The sequence below is a fragment of the Clinocottus analis genome, unplaced genomic scaffold, assembly GCF_023055335.1.
Source record: "Clinocottus analis isolate CAN_PGR_092001 unplaced genomic scaffold, fCliAna1.0.p SCAF_5, whole genome shotgun sequence".
Classification (NCBI taxonomy): Eukaryota; Metazoa; Chordata; class Actinopteri; order Perciformes; family Cottidae; genus Clinocottus; species Clinocottus analis.
The window spans coordinates 21,871,140-21,894,269 of NW_027176207.1; the positions used below are offsets into that span (position 1 = coordinate 21,871,140).

Sequence of the window (23,130 nt, forward strand, 5' to 3'; positions counted from 1 at the left end):
GTCCAGTCATGTAGTCATGACGGCTCTCCTGCTTCCCTGCGTCTTCTCACCGGGTCTCTGTCTGAGCTCTCGCGGCTCTTCGTCGCTTCTCCTCTGACTTCTGTTGCACTTCATCAGCTCGTTTCTGTCGGGAACTCTTTGGCTGTGTTTTTTGTTTTTTTTTTGTGGCGTTTTTTTTTCTTCTTCTTTTTGGAGGAGTCCCGCGCGTCCCCATCTTCAAGCCCCCTCCTCCTCCTCCTCTTCCTCCTCCTGGCTTTGCTTCCTCCTGGACCCCGTCGGCTGATTTCCCAAATCAATCAGCCCCGCGCGGTCATTCATCACAGCCGTGACTCTTAATTGCTTTTCCCGGCGGCGCTGGAGACCACCGGGGAAAACAAGGCTCCTCACATGAGTGCGCCTCCGCTGATCCGCGCGCCCAGCCCGCTCCCGTTCTCAGGGGGGACCAACACCACCACCACCGGCACCGGGGGAGGAGGTGGGGGAGGCAATGGAGGAGGAGGAGGAGGAGGAGGAGGAGGAGGTTGCGGCGATGTGATCTCCTTCCACATTCAGATCGGCCTGAGCCGGGAGCCGGTGCTGCTGGACGCCGCAGAGCTCAGCCTCAGTCAGGTCCGGGAGGCGGCGTGCTCCATCGTGGACCAGAAGGTAACCGAGAGAGAGGAGCCGACACAGACCCTCTGGCTCCTGACGGAAGCTGTAGGAATCTGACAAAAAGTTAAAGTAGCAACAAGTTTAAAGTGCCCGCATGAAGCTACAGGTGAAAAAAAAAATATGCAGAATCAGCATTTTCTTTTCTTCTCGCAACAGGTGAATTCAAACTTAAATGGATGACATTTTGTGTTTTGTTTGGTTCCAATATGCTAGAAAATATTGGCATACCTTCAAAGTATGAAGACAGTGAGTTAAATATAGCTAAAGATTGTCAAATAAATACACAAGTCTGAGCTCTGACTCAGAACGACAACATGATTCAGAACGACAACAAACTAAAGCAAAGCAACATAAAGTCAAAACAACCACATGACGCAACACCACTACAAACTACACAACAACACAGAGACTCAAAATTACTTCAAAGACAATACAAACTACACAACTAAAAACACTCAAATAACCACAAGGAGACTCAAAATGTCAACAAAAAGACACAAAACAATCACAAAGACACTCAACATAACAAGAAGACTCAAAACAACTACAAAGAGACACACAATGGCAACAAAAAGACACAAAACAATCACAAAGACACTTAACATAACAACAAAAAGACTCTAAACAACTACAGAGACTTAAAATTACGACAAAAAGACTCAAATTGACACCCAAACGACTACAAAATGAAAATCAAAGTACTATCAAGAGACTCAAGACAAGTGAAGAGACTCAAAGAGGCTGCAAACAGACTCACAACTACTATAAATCACACAACTAGAGACTCAAACAACCACAACAAGTCTCAAAACGACTAGAAAGAGACTCAAAACTGATGTCAGTGGTCCTTACTGCTGGGAACTATTTCCCCACATGCAGGGACCGAAGGCCACGTGTGTGTGTGTGTGTGTGTGTGTGTGTGTGCGTGTGCGTGTGTGTGTGTGTGTGTGTGAGGTAAGCATATTCAATAGCATGTATGGATGCGGTGTGGTGCCACAGGGCATGCTGCCATAGAAACACTCAGCATCAGTCATTGATTTAACGGTGACCTTTGTGACCTTCGGGACCGTCGCAGCGCTCCTGCTGTGCAGCATGTTCTGCTCTCCGCCGCCATTAAGTTGCTGTTGGACCGTTTACAGTTTTTAATTAAAAAACATAAGTGAAACACTAAAAGTGATCTTAAATATATAAATAATCGCAAAAATGAAACTCGGCAGCTCTAAAGTTCACGTTGAATCTGAGCAATCATGGATTTTAAAAGTGACTCGTTTAGTTTGAGACATAATTTCTTGAACTACAAAAAGCAACAACAGCACTGAGTGACCTCATGGTTCATTTAAATCTGCTGGACAACGTTGCATTTGTGTCTGCAGGCCTGGCTTCTTACAGTATGAGTAGAGCTATACGCTTAGCTAGGAGTTAGCAAGGCTAGCTAGTAGCTAACAAGCTAGTAATTATTAAGCCTAGCTTGTAGTCAGCAAAGCTAGCTACTAGTTGGCAATGCTAGCTAGTAGTTAGCAATGCTAGCTAGTACTTACCAAGCCTAGCTAGGAGTTAGCAAGGCTAGCTAGTAGTTGGTGAGGCTAGCTAGTAGTTAGCAACTCTTCTGAAAAGTAGTTATTGTTTATTTTTGGCCGTGTTTTTTTTGTCCCACCTTCACAAAGTCGTAAGTATTCTGCATAGCTTCTATAGACATTCTCTTTATACGACGTCAATTGCTCTGATTACCTATTGATCACTGAAGGGTGCCTCATCAGAGGGGTGCCTCGTGTGACATCATCAGACACCGAGGGCCGCTGACCAAGCTTTCAAGGACTTGAGCGTGATACGAGGTTCCTTAAACGTAAAGTTTAATGTTGAGTAAAAGAGGCTGATGGAAAGTTGATGCTAATGGTATTCAGGTGGTTTCCTGACTGAACCAGTGGGCAGAGGACTGGGATGAGATTGGAACGGTATCAGGATACAAAGGACGGGGTCCGGACCTGATTGTGACGGTACTGAAACCGGGTCGACGTGGACTCTAACACCAGGTGGAGATGGTGTCAGACAGATGTGTTGACTGGTAACTTTAAACAAAAAGAGAGATCTATACAAACAGTTTTCACCAACGCTTTGGGTTCCAAGTGGACCTTGGATACAATATTCAGAACCTCGTCCTCAGTTGGTTACCCCATTGCATTCTGGGGGGGAAACGGGGCTTGGAGACGCTTGTGACTGGAAGGTTCCCAGTTCGAGCCCAGTTCATTGATTGCATTGAACTGGGTGGTAACGTAAAAGTGTGAAACTGTAAAAAGATATTCCTGCAAACACATTTCACATCTGATGTCCTGAGAAGTTTGAGTTAGCATTGAGCTCGTTGTTAAGATGGCTTCATGCTTTTTCGCGATACGATTACCTCGAAAGACGATAATCTAGCGCACTGATTCATCGCCGCCCTCCACAGCCCTAAAATATTTCGCCTTTCTCACAGTGTGAACTGTTTCATGACCAGATCCTCTCCTCAACCCACCGCGACAGTCCAAGCGAAAGCCGCGAGTATTGAGATTGAAGATGGAGGGAGTTTGCAGAGCGAGACTGGAGACGAACTTGCAAAGCACACAACATTTCTCAGATGGCTTCGCGGTGTGTGTGTGTGTGTGTGTGTGTGTGTGTGTGTCTTCAGCGGCGTTTCCCTGCATGTGTAAAGTACGTGAGCCTGGAAGCGGTGTTAGTCAGCGTGGTGACTCACTCGGCCGCTCGCTGGTTGGAAACAGGATGAATTCTGCCTTTGTTCGCTCGCTCTCTCTGCAGGGGTTTGTCTGTTTTTCTGGCTTTTGCCGTATGAACCTCGAGCTGTTGCCAAGCATTCACAATTAAACTACTAATCACACACACACAGACACACACAGACAGTGTCAGGGTGCTTATGAATGTGATAGATGATACAAAGAAATCAGCGTTGAGTTTGTGAATGCGAGCTCGCTTCCTCTCTCGCGATGTTGTTATGAATGTGAATTCTGTCTCGGCAACAAACACGGACCAAAAGATTCACAGTTTGTTTTAATCTATGTTGCACATCGAACCCTCGACACTGTCAATTAGCCCGGATTGGAAGGAAGGAAACAAAGCGTGAATGTACTTTGACGTGCACGGTCTTGTAGGGGTTTTGAGATTGAAATAGACTTGAGGAGCGATCGGGATCAGGAGTTGGGAGACGAGATCGGGATGGCGTTGGGACAAGATGAGGGGTTGAGGCCGAGATATAGAAACCAGATCGGACCAGTACAAATTTGGGATTGGGGTGAGGATTAGAATGGGATTAGAGCAGGAATCCTATTGGGATCAGGATGGTATCAAATGACATGAAAAGCTATTTTAAAAAAAAGACTCTCAGGTCTTTGCACGTGATCAAAATGTGATGGTTTTAAAATGCAAACCAACGATAGATTGATACGTAAAAGAGGCGTATTTTATCACATAGGTGTGTACATTTCCATAGACACACACACACACACACACACACACGGTGACGTGTCCATTATCTCTGTTCAGAGTCACTAATCGTCTCATTTCAGGTGAAAATCACCTCATTTCCCCGCAGCGAGACTTTCACACCTGAACGCAACACACACCTGAAACCTGAGAGCCAGGACCCTAACGACATGACACTGCGTGACACACACACACACACACATGTGTGGTTGTTTATTAGCAGGTTGTTGTATATTCTGTAGAGGAATATAAAGTACAGCAGGTCAACGCGACACCTGTTCACACAGCAAAGCCTGTGGGACGTCGCTCGCAGCGCTTAACACTTTGAAATAGCACAAAATGAACTGATTAACACGAGGTGTGTGTGTGTGTGTGTGTGTGTGTGTGTGTGTGTGTGTGTGTGTGTGTGTGTGTGTGTGTGTGTGTGTGTGTGTGTGTGTGTGTGCACAGGTGTGCTGGAAATTGATTTTTTTTCATAAATGTTCTCAAAAGGTTCGCAGAAAATCAAGACAGCTTCTCTGACAGAAAAAGAAATACTTCCAAGTTTCTCTTTGTCTGCATGTTAGATTGACAGATCTAAGAACCAATCAGAGCGGGGGACTGGAAAGGGGAGGTTCTAGAGCTGCGTGCTCATTGGCTGTCCCGTCAGATTGAGGTGATGATGGTAAAGGTTTGTTATTTGACGTCACAACATATCTTAGGCGTGTCTTATTGAAGGTAGGCGTGTCTTATTGAAGGTGGGCGTGTCTTATTGAAGGTAGGCGTGTCTTATTGAAGGTAGGCGTGTCTTATTGAAGGTAGGCGTGTCTTATTGAAGGTAGGCGTGTCTTATTGAAGGCAGGCGTGTCTTATTGAAGGTGGGCGTGTCTTATTGAAGGCGGGCGTGTCTTATTGAAGGTGGGCGTGTCTTATTGAAGGTGGGCGTGTCTTATTGAAGGTAGGCTGTGTGATTTAGGTGCCAAAAGCGAAAAACCTTCAAATTTTTCATCAAAAGACTTAAAAAAAAGGAAGTGAAAACGATCTCATGGTGACAGAAACACTGGTTTGTTCCCAGTAACGACCCAAACACTGTCCAACTGGTGTCACTGTCCACACACACACACACACACACACACACACACACACACACACACACACACACACACACACACACACACACACACACACACACACACACACACACACACACACACATCTGCCACTCTGTAACAGTAATAATGAAGCCGTGTGTGTGTTTCTGTCGGTAGCGGTTTCTCCTTGTTGCCTGGCAACTGATGATGATTGCGGCTGTGAAGTGTCCTTCTGAGGGCCATTACAACACACACACACACACACACACACACACACACACATATCTGATCTCTTCTGCTTCATTCAGTGTGTGTGTGTGTGTGTGTGTGTGTGTGTGTGTGTGTCATTGTTCTCTCTCTTTCATCTATTCACTTTTTTCATCCATTCATGTTTCTCTTCGTCTCTTTTTCCTTCTCAGTCTCGTTTTTTTCCGTCTTTGCTTAAAATCTGTTGATGTTCTTCTCAAACAGCGACCGTATCTGTGAACAACAGAGTATCACAGTCGGATATATCTTCCACCAAAATCTATAAAAAAATAATAGTTTGCACTGATTTCCTTTTACATGCATTATAATATTCAGGATTTTTTTGCACATATTCCAAAAAAACCAACAATATTCCTTCTTAATCCAGGCTGCCTTCATGCCAAGAGGCGGACTTATTAGATTCATGTTGTGTTGGGTCTGGCGCCCCCTGTGGACGACAGAGGTAGTGTCTCCAGCACCAGGGTCCCTTTAGAAAACCTCTCGTTTTACTGCAGCAAGGTCTGACAGTCTGGTTCCCTCAGTCCTGGTTCTGGTTCTCCTGCACTCAGACTAGAGAGGACCAGGACTACACTGAGACTAGAGAGGACCAGGACTACACTGAGACTACAGAGGAGCAGGACCACACTGAGACTACAGAGGACCAGGACTACACTGAGACTAGAGAGGACCAGGACCACACTGAGACTACAGAGGACCAGGACTACACTGAGACTAGAGAGGACCAGGACCACACTGAGACTAGAGAGGACCAGGACTACACTGAGACTAGAGAGGACCAGGACTACACTGAGACTACAGAGGACCAGGACCACACTGAGACTACAGAGGACCAGGACCACACTGAGACTACAGAGGACCAGGACCACACTGAGACTAGAGAGGACCAGGACTACACTGAGACTAGAGAGGACCAGGACTACACTGAGACTACAGAGGACCAGGACCACACTGAGACTACAGAGGACCAGGACTACACTGAGACTACAGAGGACCAGGACTACACTGAGACTACAGAGGACCAGGACTACACTGAGACTAGAGAGGACCAGTTTAAAGGTTCCTCTCAGGGACTTTAAGTACAAAGGTCTCAATAAAGTGAGTCAATGTTGACTCACACACGCTCTACTGTGTGTTTGTGTAAAGTGATCACAAAGTAGCAGTAAAATAGTACAACGTATGTGAAGTAGCATGAAGTGGAAATACCTCAAAATTATACTTATACATTATAATAATTATTATAAATTATACTTGTACATTATAACTCAGCCTCATATCACATCTTCATTCATGTGCACACACATTTAAAGACAGATATATAACTGTATCTGCTGCTGTCACTGCTGATGTCACTAAATAATGATGACACACACACACACACACACACACACACACACACACACACACACACACACACACACCACGCAGCATGTCCTGTCGTCATGGCGATAGCCCCATTAGCTGTTCTGAGCGAGGACGGTCTGCACGTCAGAGGCAAACGATTCGGTCTGAATAAACTCGTCTGCTGGACCCGCGGCTCGTTTTCGCGGTGTTGAAAAAGAGCCGCGGTGACGTCAGAGCGTGCAGCTGGAGACGATGATGTCATCACCAGTGGTTCTCGGGTCGATCGGACCTTTTGTTCGTGGGCGCGGCGGGCGGCGGGGCCGCAGGTGGAGCTTAGCGGCGGGACGCGTGACCCGGCGACCTGGAGGTCGATGCTATTGATCACGTCAGTGCTTCCCCTGCGGAGACAAGAAGGTCAATTAGCGGTCTTTAATTCTGACTTTCTGTCCACAAACGTCCGTCAATGATTCATAAAAAAAAAAAAAGAGTTTGTTGAACGGACTCTAATTTTGCTGTGAAGCATAAACCAGCGGCTTGGAGGCGTTAACGCTCAGTCAACGTCAGCTTTTCTGCAGCCAAATAAAAGCATCCCAGCACTGAGGCGCTGGTCTGCTGTGGGGGTGGACTGGTCTGCCAGGAGGTCAGCAGTGTGTCAGCAGTGTGTCAGCAGTGTGTGTGTGTGTGTGTGTGTGAGCAGTGTGTGTGTCAGCAGTGTGTCGTATTGATCTCTTGTTTGCAGCTCAGTCGGCTGCAGGAAACACAACTCAGCTCCTCTTCCCATCAAACACCCAAACACTCTCACATGTAAACTATTCAGACGTAGTGGAGGAGTTTTGCATCGTTTCTATTAGTCATTATTGTCCAAATGAATTATTGCACACAGGACTCTCACAATTTTTGTATGTCAGTGCAAACAAAGATATCTATTGTTGTGTAAACATGCTGAAAAAAAATCATCGTAACTATTACATCCATTGTTTTTATGAATGTTAAACAAAACAAGTTCACACAAATATTTATGGTTTTAGCTCAAATGAAGAAATCTAAATTTTAAAAAACTGCAACCTAACTTTAAAATTTTAAATTTTCAATGGTTTTTAATATTTTCTGTTTTAATTATTTCTTTTTTTAAATGTTTTTATTTTAATTAAATCTTTAATTTTTTACATTTTCTATTTTGTTTTTATATTTTTAAATTTAAAGTGTTATAAATATTTCACATATTTTATATTTGTTTTTAAAGTTTTTTCAATTTTTAATATTTTTATATATAATGTATAATTATTAAGCCAGTGGAACTGAGGCAAACAGAGAGTGACATCAGTATCATAAAGTTATCATAATCAATATTTAAGTTCATGCTCTGATGGGAAACGTCATGTGTTTGTTTGTTTGCTTGTTGACACAAACAGCTCCAACAGGATTCAATCAGCTGAGCTTCTGGCTCCACGACTCCAATACCCACAATGCCTTGCAGCCACAGTCACGGAGCTGCAGCCTAATACATGCGAATAATACATTCAGTACAGAACACGTTGAACTGGATTGAATGGAACGAGATGGAGGAGGCCTTGAGTTCTTGCTGCCATGACAACAAGACTAGCGCCGCTGCTATGGAGACACACACACACACACACACACACACACACACACACACACACACACACACACACACACACACACACACACACGGAGATGCATCTATGAAGTGTATTGTTGAGGATCTGATTGAGAGGCAGAGAGAGGGAGAGAGAGGTGAAGGCCTAATGACGGAGAAGAGTGAAGAGTCTCCTCCTCTTCATCATTTGTTCTGCTTCCTCCTTTTCTCTCCGGATCCTCTTCATCTCTCCCTCTTCTTCCTCTTTGGCTCTATACTAAAGGAGCACTGGAGAAAGCTTTGGACCCGTTTACCTCGCCCATTCTGTTACCCACAATGCAAAGCGCTGCAACAGCACAGTCTACGGTCACAACTACCTCCTGTTTGTTTCTTAAATTATATTTTTTATCGCAGAAAATGTACGTTACTGCACATTTTTGAGGAGAGAAATCACAAGGACCTCTAGGACTCATCTGGTGGCCCTCTTGAGGGGCCCGACCCTGAGGTTGGGAACCACTGGACTAATCATTTAACATCCTACATGAGCGAGTAAAAGCTCCTTAATGAATCACTGTATTGTTGTTGTGGAACTTCAAGGTAACAAACACAACATTTAAGTTTCAAGCTAACTGAGCGGCTTTATTCATGTATTTATTTACATTGTGTTCTCTCGGCCGGGCAGCAAAGCCCGTGAGTCTCATCACCGGTCCACAGGCCGGAGGTTGGGAACCACATGAGTGACATCACAGGTTTCATTTTTTGAAAATTATTAACAGAAAAGCCTGTGATATTTGGTCGATTTATCATCACTTAATGAGTAACGCGGGATATTCTTGTGTTTAATGCTTCACTGGTGTTGTTGATGTGGTGTGTGTGTGTGTGTGTGTGTGTGTGTGTGTGTGTGTGTGTGTGTGTGTGTGTGTGGTCGATAGAGGTCTCAGCGGTGCTCTGCAGTCGGTCGATGTGTTGCTCATTTCAGCGACTCCTCATCGATCCACAACATAACAGCGAACTGCACCTTTATCTGCCTGTGGTTTCTCTCCACTGTGTGTGTGTGTGTGTGTGTGTGTGTGTGTGTGTGTTGGCAGTTTACTTGTGTGCAGTAATATTCTTTGAAAATACCTTTTAAAAGCATATTTTTTATTTTTTGAGTCCTCACATGGTTGGAGTATTTTGTCAGCGGTTGGTATTGTAGGAAGGTGTGTGTGTGTGTGTGTGTGTGTGTGTGTGTGTGTGTGTGTGTGTGTGTGTGTGTGTGAGTGTGAGAGAGTGAATGTGAGTGTGTGTACTCTTATACTTGTGTCCCAATTTGAACGACTCAGATGTGAGTCTCAGCTCATGTTTTGAGATCGGCGGCTGTAAGTTTTACGACATAATTCACATTTTCACCATTTTTATGGCAGCAAAAAACATTAAAACTCCAATGAACAGTACACATTTTTATAAATGCTGTGAATATAATTCATTTCCCAATCACAAAATAAATCTGTCAGGCTATCATTTAATTAATTTGATTGCATCATCGCAGCGTGGATTCCTCACTTAATTGCCTGCCGTTGGGAACACGGACATGGTGGATTTGGTTTGACAGAGTTCTCTCTGTTAAATTTACTGCATCCGAGTATTAATTTATTCCGTCCTGATGATAATTTGAATGATTTATTCATCTGCTGATCGAGATCAAAGCTCATTGTTTCTTTCTCTCTCGTCTCTTTCGATTTAATTTGTTGCCATTACCATAATTGAAGGACAATAATTATTCACGTGTTTTTTCACGTTAATCATAAAAAAAAAAAGAAATCGCTCAGCATATGAACATTAAAAGTGTGGCATTATTAACTCTAAATACAAAACAAAGTGAATGCTTCTTCCTGTCCGTAGCAGGAAGCTTTGTCTCCCCCTGTGGACGCTCTGTGAACTGACGCTGGTGAAACCTCTCGTCCTCTTTTCCCCCCCGTCAGATTCCAGAGTGTGTTTTCTACGGCATGTATGAGAAGATCCTGCTGTTCCGCCATGAGCCCGCGTCGGAGAACGTGCTGCAGCTGCTGCGCTCGGCCTCCCAGATCCAGGAGGGCGACCTGGTGGAGGCCGTGCTGTCAGGTAGGAGGGGCCGGGCGGTGACATCACAGATGGGAGGGGCTTATAGCGGCACGTCATCACTGGATGACGAATGTGTTTGAATATACAGTATATTTTAAGAACGTTGTGAACTGTGATAGCACATTTTAAGGTTGTTTTTTTTTTTAATCCCACATTGTTACCGGTAAAAAAATGGTTGCAGGTAAATTTAGGAAAACAAAAAAGTTTTGGTAAAAAAAAACCATCATGGTGACAGACCTAAAATCAGTAAACGTTTAAGACCTTAAAAGTGTTTTTTTTATATTAAAAAAATGACAAGAATCTGAAGTCCTCACTTTGATGGATTAGCTTTAAGGTCCCCTGTTAGTTAGGTAGGTAGGTATGTGTGTATGTGTGTGTTTCTTATTCAGACATTTGCTTTTATAAATGCTGCTAAAGTGCAGAACAATGAACATAAAATATAAAATTACAACTGTTGAACATGTATTTGTGAATTACCGACTAAAGAATATGACATAAAGCAAAAGTACAATGACCCAAGAGAGGATTCTGGGTAAAACCAAAGAAGACCTCGTGCAGGTATCGACTCGCTGGTTAACTGATTAATTCGACATTGTAAAAAATTAATTTTTATTAAACTTCTTCTGCAAACCAATAAACAACTAAAATAATCCAGATGTAAATAAACATGATTTTCCATCTCGAGCTCGTCTGTCAGACTCGTGCTTCTGGCTGCCGGCCAGCTCAGGACTCAGGTGTTCATGCTACGCTAACGGCAGCTGCTGGCTCACAATTTCCTGCCTCTCTGTCACCCTGTGTGTGTGTGTGTGTGTGTGTGTGTGTGTGTGTGTGTGTGTGTGTGTGTGTACATTTGTTTCAATGACTGTTTTCCTCGTTGTATTTCTGGTGTCTGTTCCTCAATTTAAGGGATAGTTACGGTTTATTACAACTTTAGTTTTGTTAAAAAAAATCTAAAACAATCATATCATTAATGAATTAATAAACAAAGCATTATTCTCAAAAACCAAAATTAAAATAAAATAACAAGGGCTTGTTTTTCTGGTGCTTTTCAGGAAGTGATAGCTGGCTTTGAAATGACAGATGAGCTGAAATAAATGTTGTGAATTTGTTGATTAATGTTAAACACTGAAAGGCGTTCAAGTTAATGGAAAATATATGAAGAGTGGCTTCATTATTATTATTAATATTAATGTTATTTCCTTTAAAAAAAATCCACATGATTTATTGTTTCCTGCGTGAGGATGTTGCTCCATATTGTGTATAAACACACAACATTTGTAATATAAACACAATACCTCCAAACACCGTTTTTGTCAACGTAGTCCGGTGGCTTTGAACAGAGCGAGATAACGTTTTATTATTTTCCGTCATATTTTCCAGTGAGCATATTCTAAATAAAGCGCACAATTAAACTAAAAGATGTTTGTAAAATATTATTCCGCTGCGTGTGTCTCCCTCTCACAGTTATTTTACTTCTCAGCACATAAACTAACAAACTAACCCTCATCAGCTTCCTGCGGAAAGAGCCGACCTTCAAGTTGAAGATCAAATTCAAACACTGAAAGCAGTTGAAGTGGCAGATGACTTTTCAAAGTACTGGAAGAAGTTAAAGTATTAGTTGATTTGAATGCGCTGACGTGAGTTTTTCATTCTGCACTGAGTTAAAAACACTAAAAGGAGAACATAGAGAATACCCCTCTCTCCTGATTATTTACCTCTTCATCTTCCCTCCTCTTCCTCCTTTTCCTCACTCAACACTCGGTAAAAAAACGCTTTTGTTAACAGCTCCCTGTCAGTCCCGGCGACAGCTCGAAGTGTGTGGAAACAAACAGGAAATTGACTTTGTACGGTGTAACAAGGAACTCCAGCCAAAAGAGCTGATTGGTCACAAAGAAAAAACAACCTGATAATTCCACAAACACTCATGCAGACAGGTTTGTATCGGCTGGCATTTTAACCAGAGAGCTTGTTAATAAACCGTGTTGTTGTTTTTGTTTTTCATCAGCGAACATTAAAGTTGATACAATCCACAAAGAACCTGCAGGATGACGGGATGTCACCGCTGCTCCGTACCGCTGCTTTGAGTTATCACTTTTCATTACAGGCAAATTAAAAAAGTTTAAATAACAAGTAAACCTTCACAGGTTGTCCATTTTACAACTTTTAAATAATCGTCCAGATTGTAATTATATCTGCGAGTATGTGTCCTTGTTCTCAGTGCTGTGATGTGTCCGACTGACGATCACCTACTCTACGTTGATTTATTTGTCACGTAACTTCAGTACTTTAATAAAAAGCACTTTCGTAGTTTATTTTAACTGTGAAGACAAACGTTTATTTTTTAAAAAAAAATTTTCGGAAACAAATTCACAACGAGAAGTAACTTTTCAGAAGAGACGAGAAGTCAACATTGATTTATTTTACATTAAATAATCCACATAAGTTACGTTGCATTGTTTTAACACAAAGCGTCTTCACTAAACACACTGTAACCAAGTAATGTGTTGTGTTAAAATTACATATTTAATGTGCTGTTAAGATTTTGTGGTCATTATTTATTTATTTATTTATATATATATATATATATATATATATATATATATATATACTCCAATTGGTCGTATAGGTCGTTTGTTGGACTTTTTGGAAAACAGGTATGAAGACGTGTCGCTTTAAACAAAAACTTAACAATATTCTTTGATTTGTGAGCATTATTAGATGCTGAAATGTAAATAAAGGTTTTTTTACTGTGTGATTTTAGACTGAGGTTCATAAATAATTAAAGTTCACTCTGATGGTTCAATTAGTCATCGAGCCCAACGGCTGAAACATAAATGTTGTTATTATTATTACACCGACGCTGGATAGCAGATCCTCCACCCGCGGTGTTTGTTGTCTGGATTGTGGGTTAACAAACCACCACACACACACACACACACACACACACACACACGCATAAACACAGGCATTTATACTCAGACAAGGACTACCTAGGAAACCCACACATACACACACTTACACACACATAAGTAATTTTCTGAAGCATATAATAACAGTTTGGGAGCTTGTTCAGACTTCCAAACGTATGTTGGCCCTCCAAACAAAAGGCATAAACAATAATTTGAATAAATGGAGGTAATTTCCTGCAGCAGAATGTCTAATCAGAGCCGTATTCTACTGGAGGACCACAGCACAGGGCGAGTGTGTGTGTGTGTCTGTGTGTGTGAAAGAAAAAAGGCAAGAGAGAGAGAGACAGAAAAACGATATCCCAAACTACCCATCATGCCTTGCCAAGCCTGCTGGCCGACCAAACAAACACTGGGTCCATCTGCGCCCGCTGAGAGCCTCTCGTACCTCCAAAACATTTACAAAATAGCCGCTAACAACCCATTCATTACGCTTTGTCTCCGTTGTTCTGTTGATCTCCCTCTCTCTCTCCATCGCTGGCGAGTTGAAGAAACTCTGGAGACATATTTACAACATCTTTCAGACGCAAAGCAGCAGTGAATGTATCTACTTATTGAATATGTGTGTGTCTGTGTGTGTGTTTCCATTAAGACACACCAGTGAGTCTCGCTGTTCAACGCATCCTCACATGAAGTTACTCCCTTAATTTCAGTGCGTTCGCCTGTATGAAAACAGTTTTTTCAAAAATAAACTAAAAGTTAAGTTGATGGAATATAGTGGAGCCGTCATCATGATGATACACTGTCATCTGGATGATAAACTGTCATCAGGTTGATAAACTGTCATCAGGGTGATAAACTGTCATCAGGGTCATAAACTGTCTTCATGATGATAAACTGTCATCAGGGTGATAAACTGTCATCAGGGTCATAAACTGTCATCATGATGATAAACTGTCATCGGGATGATAAACTGTCATCAGGGTGATAAACTGTCATCAACTGTCACTCTGTTTATTGTTTTTATTTCATTGTTTTATTTTATAGGTCTGTAGTATGTTATTGTATTGTTTTATTATCTATCTATCTATCTTTTTTATATTTTTTTATATTATTATTTTATTGGTTTATTCTTCATATATGTTCATTGTTCTGCATTGTATTTATTGTTTTAATATTTTATTTGTATTTTATTGTTTTGCTCTACGTCTGTTTATTCCTCCTACATGCGACGTACTCGGCCAATACATTATTCTGATCCCGACTGTTTGTTGCAGATCAGTAAAACTAAGACATCCGCGTCTGTAACCCGCTCAGGCCGGCGGGTCGATTCCCTCCCTGGTGTTGTGGGTCCGTCAGCGGGAGTTCTGGTTGCTCGACTTCCCCGCTGAGTTTTTGTGCAAACAGCTGGAGGATGTTTTGGGCTCAGATGGCCGTCATGGCCGCCGGCCCAGTCGGTCCAGATCAGCAGCTGCTCCACTTCCAGCCGGCGTTCCAAACATTTTGTAAACTCACTTCAGAGTAATAACACATCCTATTATTCATTCTGCTTGAAAGTGAACGCTAGCGCGATGTTTGTTTGTTAACTTTTAGTTTGCTTTGTTTGTAACGGTGCAAAAATACAGAACTTTAAAGAATTTCTGTCTCCGATGCTTCTGATTAATTACTTGACTTAACTTAAATAAATGAGACTAAGATTCATAAAACCTGGGTGCATACCAAATGTATAGCTATATCCTGCAAACACACACATGAAGTTTCACTTCATGTGACACTTCAACTCCTTTCACTGCTAACACACATCCGTTCATGCTTCATCGGAAACCATTTTTCAGTTTGTACATTTTAACTGACAATCACGCTGACACGTCCTATCCTGTCATAACTTCAATTCCCACTTCAACTCCTTTCACTTGTTACACTTCAACTGATGTTTAAAATCCTGTCAGTGCCCACGCTTCGTGCTTTCATTTTAGCCAACAGTTGAGACTTTCTCTTCAGTTCAACTCCCATCAGTGCTGGCATTTAAAATGACGATTTGTATCGTCTTCGAACCGTCTCTTCAACTCCTTTCGATGCTTACGTCTCGACTGAAAGCAAGGTAAAGTTTTGCGTTTACATTCCAACTGACACTTCCTCTCCTTTGGGACTTTCTCTTCAATTAATACTTCAACTCCTTTCCCTTCACACTTCTCAACGGAAACTCCAAACTAGTTTAGCGCTACCACTTCAAACTGCCACTTCAACTTCTTTCAGTCTCTCATAGGTACAACTCCTTTAAGTGCCTCAACTTTACTGTACGAATCAATTTAAAAAGCTCAGAAGAAACATTTTGCTCAAAATGTTCATCTTCCCTGACAGAAAGAACCGGTTCTCTGGTTGTTGAATTTCTTTGCATCCAAAACATCTTTTCTTTTGGTTGCAGCTTCCACGACGGTGGAGGACTTCCAGATCCGTCCACACTGCCTGTTCGTTCACTCGTACCGAGCGCCGGCCTTCTGCGACCACTGCGGCGAGATGCTGTGGGGACTCGTTCGTCAGGGACTCAAATGTGAAGGTACAGAACTTCCTGACAGAAGCGCATGGGCTTTAACGTTCCCTCGCGTGGAGGCGATCGAGGCTTGAGTCTGCCGCCGTCTGTTTCCCATCAGGCTGCGGTCTCAACTACCACAAGCGCTGTGCCTTTAAGATCGCCAACAACTGCAGCGGCGTGAGGAGGCGTCGCTCGTCCAACGTCTCGCTGACGGGGGGGCTGATAAACCTGGGTCGACCCCTCTCTGCCGAGCCCTCGCCCCCCTTCTACACCGACGACGCTCTACTGGTCAGTCCTCAACATGTCTGTGTGGTTGTTTTTGTTTTGCAAAGGCTGGTCCCGTGAGGAAGTCCAAGAACTGACACCTGATCCACGCGGCCAGCGGTCCGAGCCTCTAGTCCAAGCTAACGAGGTCTTAGCTACGTGTTTGATGGCGTGTTTGTCGGCGGTGGTGATTGACACGTGGTACAAGCTGGAGGTTAAAGCCGACAGGTCCCAGGCTAAAGGTCAACGAGTGCACCTGTTGAACCGTCACAGCATCATCGTTCTTGTATTTCAGGGTCGAGCCGTCAAATTATCGCTCGGTCTGGCCAATAAAATATGCTCATGCTCAATCAGACTTGCTTGGTTCTGTGTGGATGCTTATTATAGAGATACATCAGATGAAATTTATGATTTTCACATTAAAAATTTGGGCTTTTGGTACTTTTTGAAGGCGATATTGATGACACATAGATGGTGTAGCCGTTCTGGCACCACAGGACAAAATCAAGAGTCAGTTCTGGTCCTGATATCACTGCAGATGATGTTTGTCAGATGAGTCAAACAAACAGCTAAAGGAGTGAATCTTATAATCGTTTGCCCAACAATTCTGCATTTGAGATGCACAAATTAGCTGTCAGCGTGTTTTTAGTCATTCAGTGAAAAGTAAAATACTATCTGTCAATCGTCCTTGTTTAGAGAATATCTTAATATCTTTCTTTTGTTCTCTTTCATGGTTCAGTCTCCAGTCAGTCCCAGCATGGAGGTAAGTTACACCACTTGTATCCTGAATATTAATCCTTTAGGAACGGTACTTGCTTTACAACTTGTGTGGCATTGTTGCGTTTAATTATTTACGGGATTTTAAATCTGACATTTGATCAGATTCAAGCTTTTCGATTCAAAGACAAATTTGTGTCAAATTAAGAAGATCTTTCTGATCTGGTCTCCTGATCGTTGTCTCCGCCTCTTCTTGCAGCAGAAGAACCAATTAGATTACTTTCCCGGTCGAGAGCGGCGCTCCAGCTCCCAGTCGTACATCGGCCGTCCCATCGAACTGGACAAGATCTTTCTGTCAAAGGTCAAAGTTCCCCACACCTTCCTGATCCACTCGTACACCCGACCCACCGTCTGCCAGCACTGCAAGAAGCTGCTGAAAGGCCTCTTCAGACAGGGCCTGCAGTGCAAAGGTGGGTGGACATCTTTTAAACGGGTTGCAATAGAAACGTATGAGACACTATCTGGATGATTTGTTTTTGTCCAGGAGGCAACATCTGTTTTTTATGAATCCAATGATTCATGTCTTAATTCACAGGGGCAACTCTTAAAGCTGCATTGACCACCAGGGGGCGACTCCTTTGGTTGTATAGAAGTCTATGCTTCATGTGTTAAAGCTGCATTCTCTCTCCTGACCACCAGGGGGCGACTCCTCTGGTTGTATAGAAGTCTATGCTTCATGTGTTAAAGCTGCTCTCTCTCTCTTAACCACCAGGGGGCGACTCCTCTGGTTGTATAGAAGTCTATGCTTCATGTGTTAAAGCTGCATTCTCTCTCCTGACCACCAGGGGGCGACTCCTCTGGTTGTATAGAAGTCTATATAAGTGACTCTACTTCTCTCTTGATGTATTCCCTCAGTAAACATTGTAAACATGAGTTTATGTCTCAATCTCTAGTTTCAAGTCTTCTTCTATACAGACCATAATAAGGCGATGCTTTAGGGGGCGGGGCTACAAGGTGATTTAGACCTGTCAGATGTTAAGATATGTTTTGCTCTGGTTGGCGTCAAAGACGAACCGTTAGTTCTCAACGTTCTGTCAAAACATGCATAATGTTTTTTTTCAAAATATATTTTAAATACAATTTTGCAAATGTTCCTTGCTTACTGAATAAATGGCTTTTTGTCCAAATGTCGGACCGCAACCTTTCGGGACCTAATGTTTGCTCTTCTTCCTCGTTCCTCCCTCAGATTGTAAATTTAACTGTCATAAACGATGTGCTCCTAAAGTGCCAAACAACTGTCTGGGAGAAGTTTCCAAAAACGGAGGCAAGTTTCAACCCACACACACACACGCACACGCGCGCACACACACACACACACACACACACACACGCACATACACACACCTGACCCCTGTACCTCTACTTTATACATGGAGAACTACAATCACCGCCACAGGAACACACCTAACTGCTGCGCCCAGGTCTTCATGTCCTCACACCGATAGGAAAATAAACTACACATCCAGGTGTGTGTGTGTGTGTGTGTTTTATTTCGTAGAGCTCCTGAGCCCGGGGGCGGAGTCAGACGTCGTCATGGTGGAGGGTTGCCTCGACGACCACGACATGGACCGCGGCCTGTCGGACGACATGGACGAAGCGATGACATCAGAGGGCGGTCTCTCGCTGGAGGCGGGGCCTAGCGACCTGTGCGACCTGCACGACCCCGACCTGGACGAGTCCAACCGGGCCATCAGGTACAGGAACACACACTCAGACACACACACACACACACATGCACGCACACACACATACGTGTGAGATTGAGCTTTGTCCCGCCCCCTGCAGCCCGTCCACCAGTAACAACATCCCTCTTATGCGAGTCGTTCAGTCCGTCAAACACACAAAGAGGAAGACGAGCAATGTGATGAAGGAGGGCTGGATGGTCCACTACACCAGCAAGGACTCGCTGGTACGGCACCTGTCTGTCCGTCTACCTGTCTGCTTGTTGTTCATCTGTCTTCAACACCTGTACCATCAATACATGAAGTACCGATTCTTCATTATGGTCGGTAGGGAGGTTGGTAGGGAGGGAGGGAGGGAGAGAGGGAAGGAGGGAGGGAGGTAGGTAGATAGGAAGGTAGAAAGATAGGGAGGGAGGGAGGGTGCGAGGGAGGTAGGTAGAGAGGGAGGGAGGGAGGAAGGAAGGAAGGGAGGGAGGGAGGGAGGGAGGTAAGTAGATAGGGAGGGAGGTCGAGAGGGAGGGAGGGATTGAGGGAGGTATAGATAGGAAGGTAGAAAGATAGTGAGGTAGGTAGGTAGGTAGGGAAGGAGGGAGGTACGTAGGGAGGGAGGGAAGGAGGTAAGGAAGTAGGTACGTAGGGAGGGAGGGAAGGAGATGGGTACGTAGGGAGGGAGGGAAGGAGGTAAGGAGGTAGGTAAGGAGGGAAGGAGGTAGGGAGGGATGGAAAGGAGGGAGGGAGGGAGGGGGGGAGGTAGGGAAGGAGGTAAAGAGGTAGGGAGGGAGGGAGGTTGGTAGGTAGGTAGAAAGACGAGGGAGGTAGGTAGGGAGGGAGGTAGGTAGGTAGATAGGAAGGTAGGTAGGAAGATAGAGAGGGAGGTAGGAAGGGAGGTAGGTAGGTAGATAGAAATAGATGTATACAAAAAATAGAACAGAATAATAGAAAATATGCACAGCACATAGAAAATGACTAATAATGTAATATTAACTGAAGATGTCAGCAGCCACAGTGTTGTGGTGACGTATGAATCATCGTGTCAGAGGATCGTGCTGCTGAAGTGACACAAACAGATCTGAGATCAGCGGTGAGCTCGGCCTGAGCGACTGCTCGTCGTTCAGGCCGAGCTCTGCTGCCTTCACTGACCTCATGCAGATACTTCACTGCTGCACCTGGACTGCTGCTGCTCCCACCGGTTGATTGGCTGTTGAGGATTTAATGATTTAGCTAATAATACGTATTATTGAAAGATTAGACTTATTCATATTATTATAGGGTGAGTTTAAAGCTACTGCCACAATGATAATTTTGTATGATAATAATATGTAATGCATCTTTTTTATTGACTAAAAGCACAAACAACATTTTTATTTGTTGATTTTTTTTTTACGTATTATTTTCAGTTTAAATATTTATCATAAATATTGGTGATTATATTGTCTAATCTGCTCTCCGCATGTTTCCTTTATTTACCTTAACGGTTGTTTTATTTTGGTCGTTTCTCTCCACGTCAATCAGGACGAGATCAAGACGTTATAGATATGAAGACTAAAGACTCCTTTGTGTTAATATGATTTAATAAGTCACAACACGACAACGTAAAATGATGACAATATTAAACAGAAAGGTATTATTCATGCAGACTTACTCCCAGACGTCTCTCCAAAACAGAGACGCACGTTAATTAGTTTTTTTAGACAAAGGTGTAATGGAAGAGGTATTTTTTGTTGCAGTCGGATGAGGTGTTGCTGCATCTTTCAGCTCCGTGTGAAGGAAGTTTCTGTTGAACGACGTCAGCGTTTCTCTTCCTTTCTCTCTTCTCTCTCCTCCGGACATCTTTTTGTCCATCTCTGTTTCCTCGCCTCATTCCTTCTTCCTCCTCTCCCTCTCAATGTTTCAGAGGAAGAGACATTACTGGCGGCTGGACAGCAAATGCATCACGCTGTTTCAGAACGACACAGGAAGTAAATACTACAAGGTAAGAAGTTCATCCCTGAGTTCTCGTTAAAGGACAAGTCCTGAGTATTTCAAGTGTTTTACCCGTTTGTTAAATTGTCTTCCTTGTTCTGTGAATCTTCCTCTTCAGTGTCTTCATGCTTTCAAACTGCTTGTTGAGCAGATGTCGACAACTTTTCAGAAACTCCCAGCATCCTTATAGTTCAATCAATGCACAACTCCTCTCACATCTTATTGAAATATTTCCTCTAATTAGTTAATTATGGAAATGAGGGGAATATTTTCACACCACAACATGATGCACACAACCGCTGAAAAGTCTATAACATCCTCCAGTGATATTATTTGCATATACGGCTTCATTTTTTACACAAAACGAGGCTGTGAGGATGAGAATCCATTAAAGAGCAGAAGTGACATTTGTCAGTGTTGGCGGGCGGGAAGCTGGTGAGAGATCATGTCATTTTGTTTTATTTCTTATTTCAGAGACAAACTTAAAATCACTGCAAAGCACCACACACTTCTCAGTGCTGCTTGTGTGTTTGCAGGGGTCTATTTCAGGGTGTGCAGCTGCATGCACACTGTGGTGACACACAAATGTATTTACGGCACCGGTTGCAAGTTTAAGTGACGAGTGCAATGCTCAACCTTCTCGTGCTCATGCTGTGTTCCTCTCCCCCTGCAGGAGATCCCTCTGTCAGAGATATTGTGTCTGGAACCGGCTCAGAGCTTCTCTCTGCTCCCTGAAGGAGCCAATCACCACTGCTTTGAGATCACCACGGCCTCGCTGGTTTACTACGTTGGCGAGCTCCTGCAGAGAGCTGAATCCTCTGTGACCAGCAGCAACGTTCTGGTGAACGCACAATGCTCACTTCATTTCATGTAGTAATAAAGCTTTTACTCTCTTAAGTGAAAGTACCAAAAGCATGCGTAAGTATTCCATTCTGAGTGAAAGTCAGTAAAAGTAAAGATGTATTATAATCAATAAGGTCTATTGAAGGTGATATATTATTCATCTGAGGAAAAACTATACCAACCACTTTAACAATTGTACTTTACAAGCTGAATACATGTTTTTTTTTTAATTTCATTTTACAATCTGAAAGGTAACTACTACCTACAGCTGTTAGATACACATAAAGGAGTAAACCACATATTTACCTCTGAGATAAAGTAGGCTAGCAGGAAATGGAAACTAGCTTATGCCCACAGATTTGTGAATTAAGTTCATCTCACGAGTGACTGCAACTTATCCTGACAGTTTGTATTGTCGGGTTTCAGGTCAGCGGAGTCGGGAAGGATGTGGCTCGAATGTGGGAGATGGCCATCCAGCACGCTCTGATGCCGGCCGTCTCTACGGGAGTCTCCCACAGCTCCCACCGCAGTGGACACAGTGAGATACCAGTTTAATTATCAGTTGAATATTTCAAACGAGTCACAACTTTATTGTCTCAATTCAAAACTTGTAATTTCAGTCAAAGTAAGAATGAACATTTCTGTGGAGTGCCACAAGGCTCGATTCTGGATCCCCTACTTTTTTATCTCTTGGTATAGTTCAGTGAGGGATAATGTTAATGTTATCAGTCGCTATGCAGACGACACCCAGCTCTATGAAGCTCTCTGTTTGGACATGTTACGGTATATTTTAATACGATAGAACATTCAGAAGAACAGTTTTACAACAAGAGTTGAATCAACTAACTTTCAGCCTCGGTCAGTAAAACACGAATGCAACCAAACTTCATCATCACATAACTTTATTCCAAATTGTTCTGCAGATCCCACATTTTCAAACACAGTTGTGTTGTCGCAGCACATTGTACGGTACGATTCTCAGATTCCTGAATCTAAGAAAATAGTCAAATGAATCTAGCAAATAGATCAAATAACATATTAAAAAAATACAAAAAGTGAAAAGACTTGAGCGATAAGAAACTATGATCAGAATAATTTTTAATGTGAATTAAATTGTTAATAATCATGGTCACGGTCATGTTTTAAAATCTTTATTTAAATGTATTAAACAAGAAAAATATCGCAGGCATGTACTCAACATAGTGGTACAGAAAAACAATAGAAGTCATTAAAACAACAAATATAATTAATACATTTTATACTGTTTAAAATATTAGGATGACTAATCTAATTATAATTTAATAAAACGTCATTCATGTAATAACAATGTAATTTTCAGTGTTTGAGAGACAATAGTTAAAAAGAAAGAAAACTGAAAACACAATAAGTAGATAATTAAAAAAACACTTGCCTTTTCATTATTGTTTTATTCTAATGCATGTCATCTGTATATATATATATATATGTATATATATGACAATATATCAGTTTGACGTCTAAATGTACGACAATATGTCAGGTTAAATGTGTGTAAAATAATGCATCTTAAATATTTACATTTCATAGAACGGTGCATCCATCAAAGAGAGATAATCTGGGCTTTTAATAAAAACATAAAGCTTCAGCTTGACACACAATAGTTGCATCCTGATACAGACATTACTGA

General features: G+C 42.7%; 1 protein-coding gene across 1 annotated transcript in view; it reads left to right on the forward strand.

Annotated features, from left to right (window-relative positions):
* Positions 1-547: 547 nt before the first annotated feature.
* The window catches only part of prkd1 (protein kinase D1), a 37,453-nt gene continuing 14,870 nt past the window's right edge, over positions 548-23,130 (forward strand). Inside the window, exons 1-12 of the mRNA XM_068600239.1 lie at positions 548-645; positions 10,359-10,497; positions 15,829-15,960; positions 16,055-16,224; positions 16,940-16,963; positions 17,177-17,387; positions 18,164-18,241; positions 18,476-18,671; positions 18,763-18,886; positions 20,554-20,631; positions 21,295-21,462; positions 21,891-22,002. Coding sequence (XP_068456340.1) covers positions 10,383-10,497; positions 15,829-15,960; positions 16,055-16,224; positions 16,940-16,963; positions 17,177-17,387; positions 18,164-18,241; positions 18,476-18,671; positions 18,763-18,886; positions 20,554-20,631; positions 21,295-21,462; positions 21,891-22,002 — 1,408 coding nt within the window. The 5' untranslated portion in view covers positions 548-645; positions 10,359-10,382. The remainder of the gene's footprint in view (positions 646-10,358; positions 10,498-15,828; positions 15,961-16,054; positions 16,225-16,939; positions 16,964-17,176; positions 17,388-18,163; positions 18,242-18,475; positions 18,672-18,762; positions 18,887-20,553; positions 20,632-21,294; positions 21,463-21,890; positions 22,003-23,130) is intronic.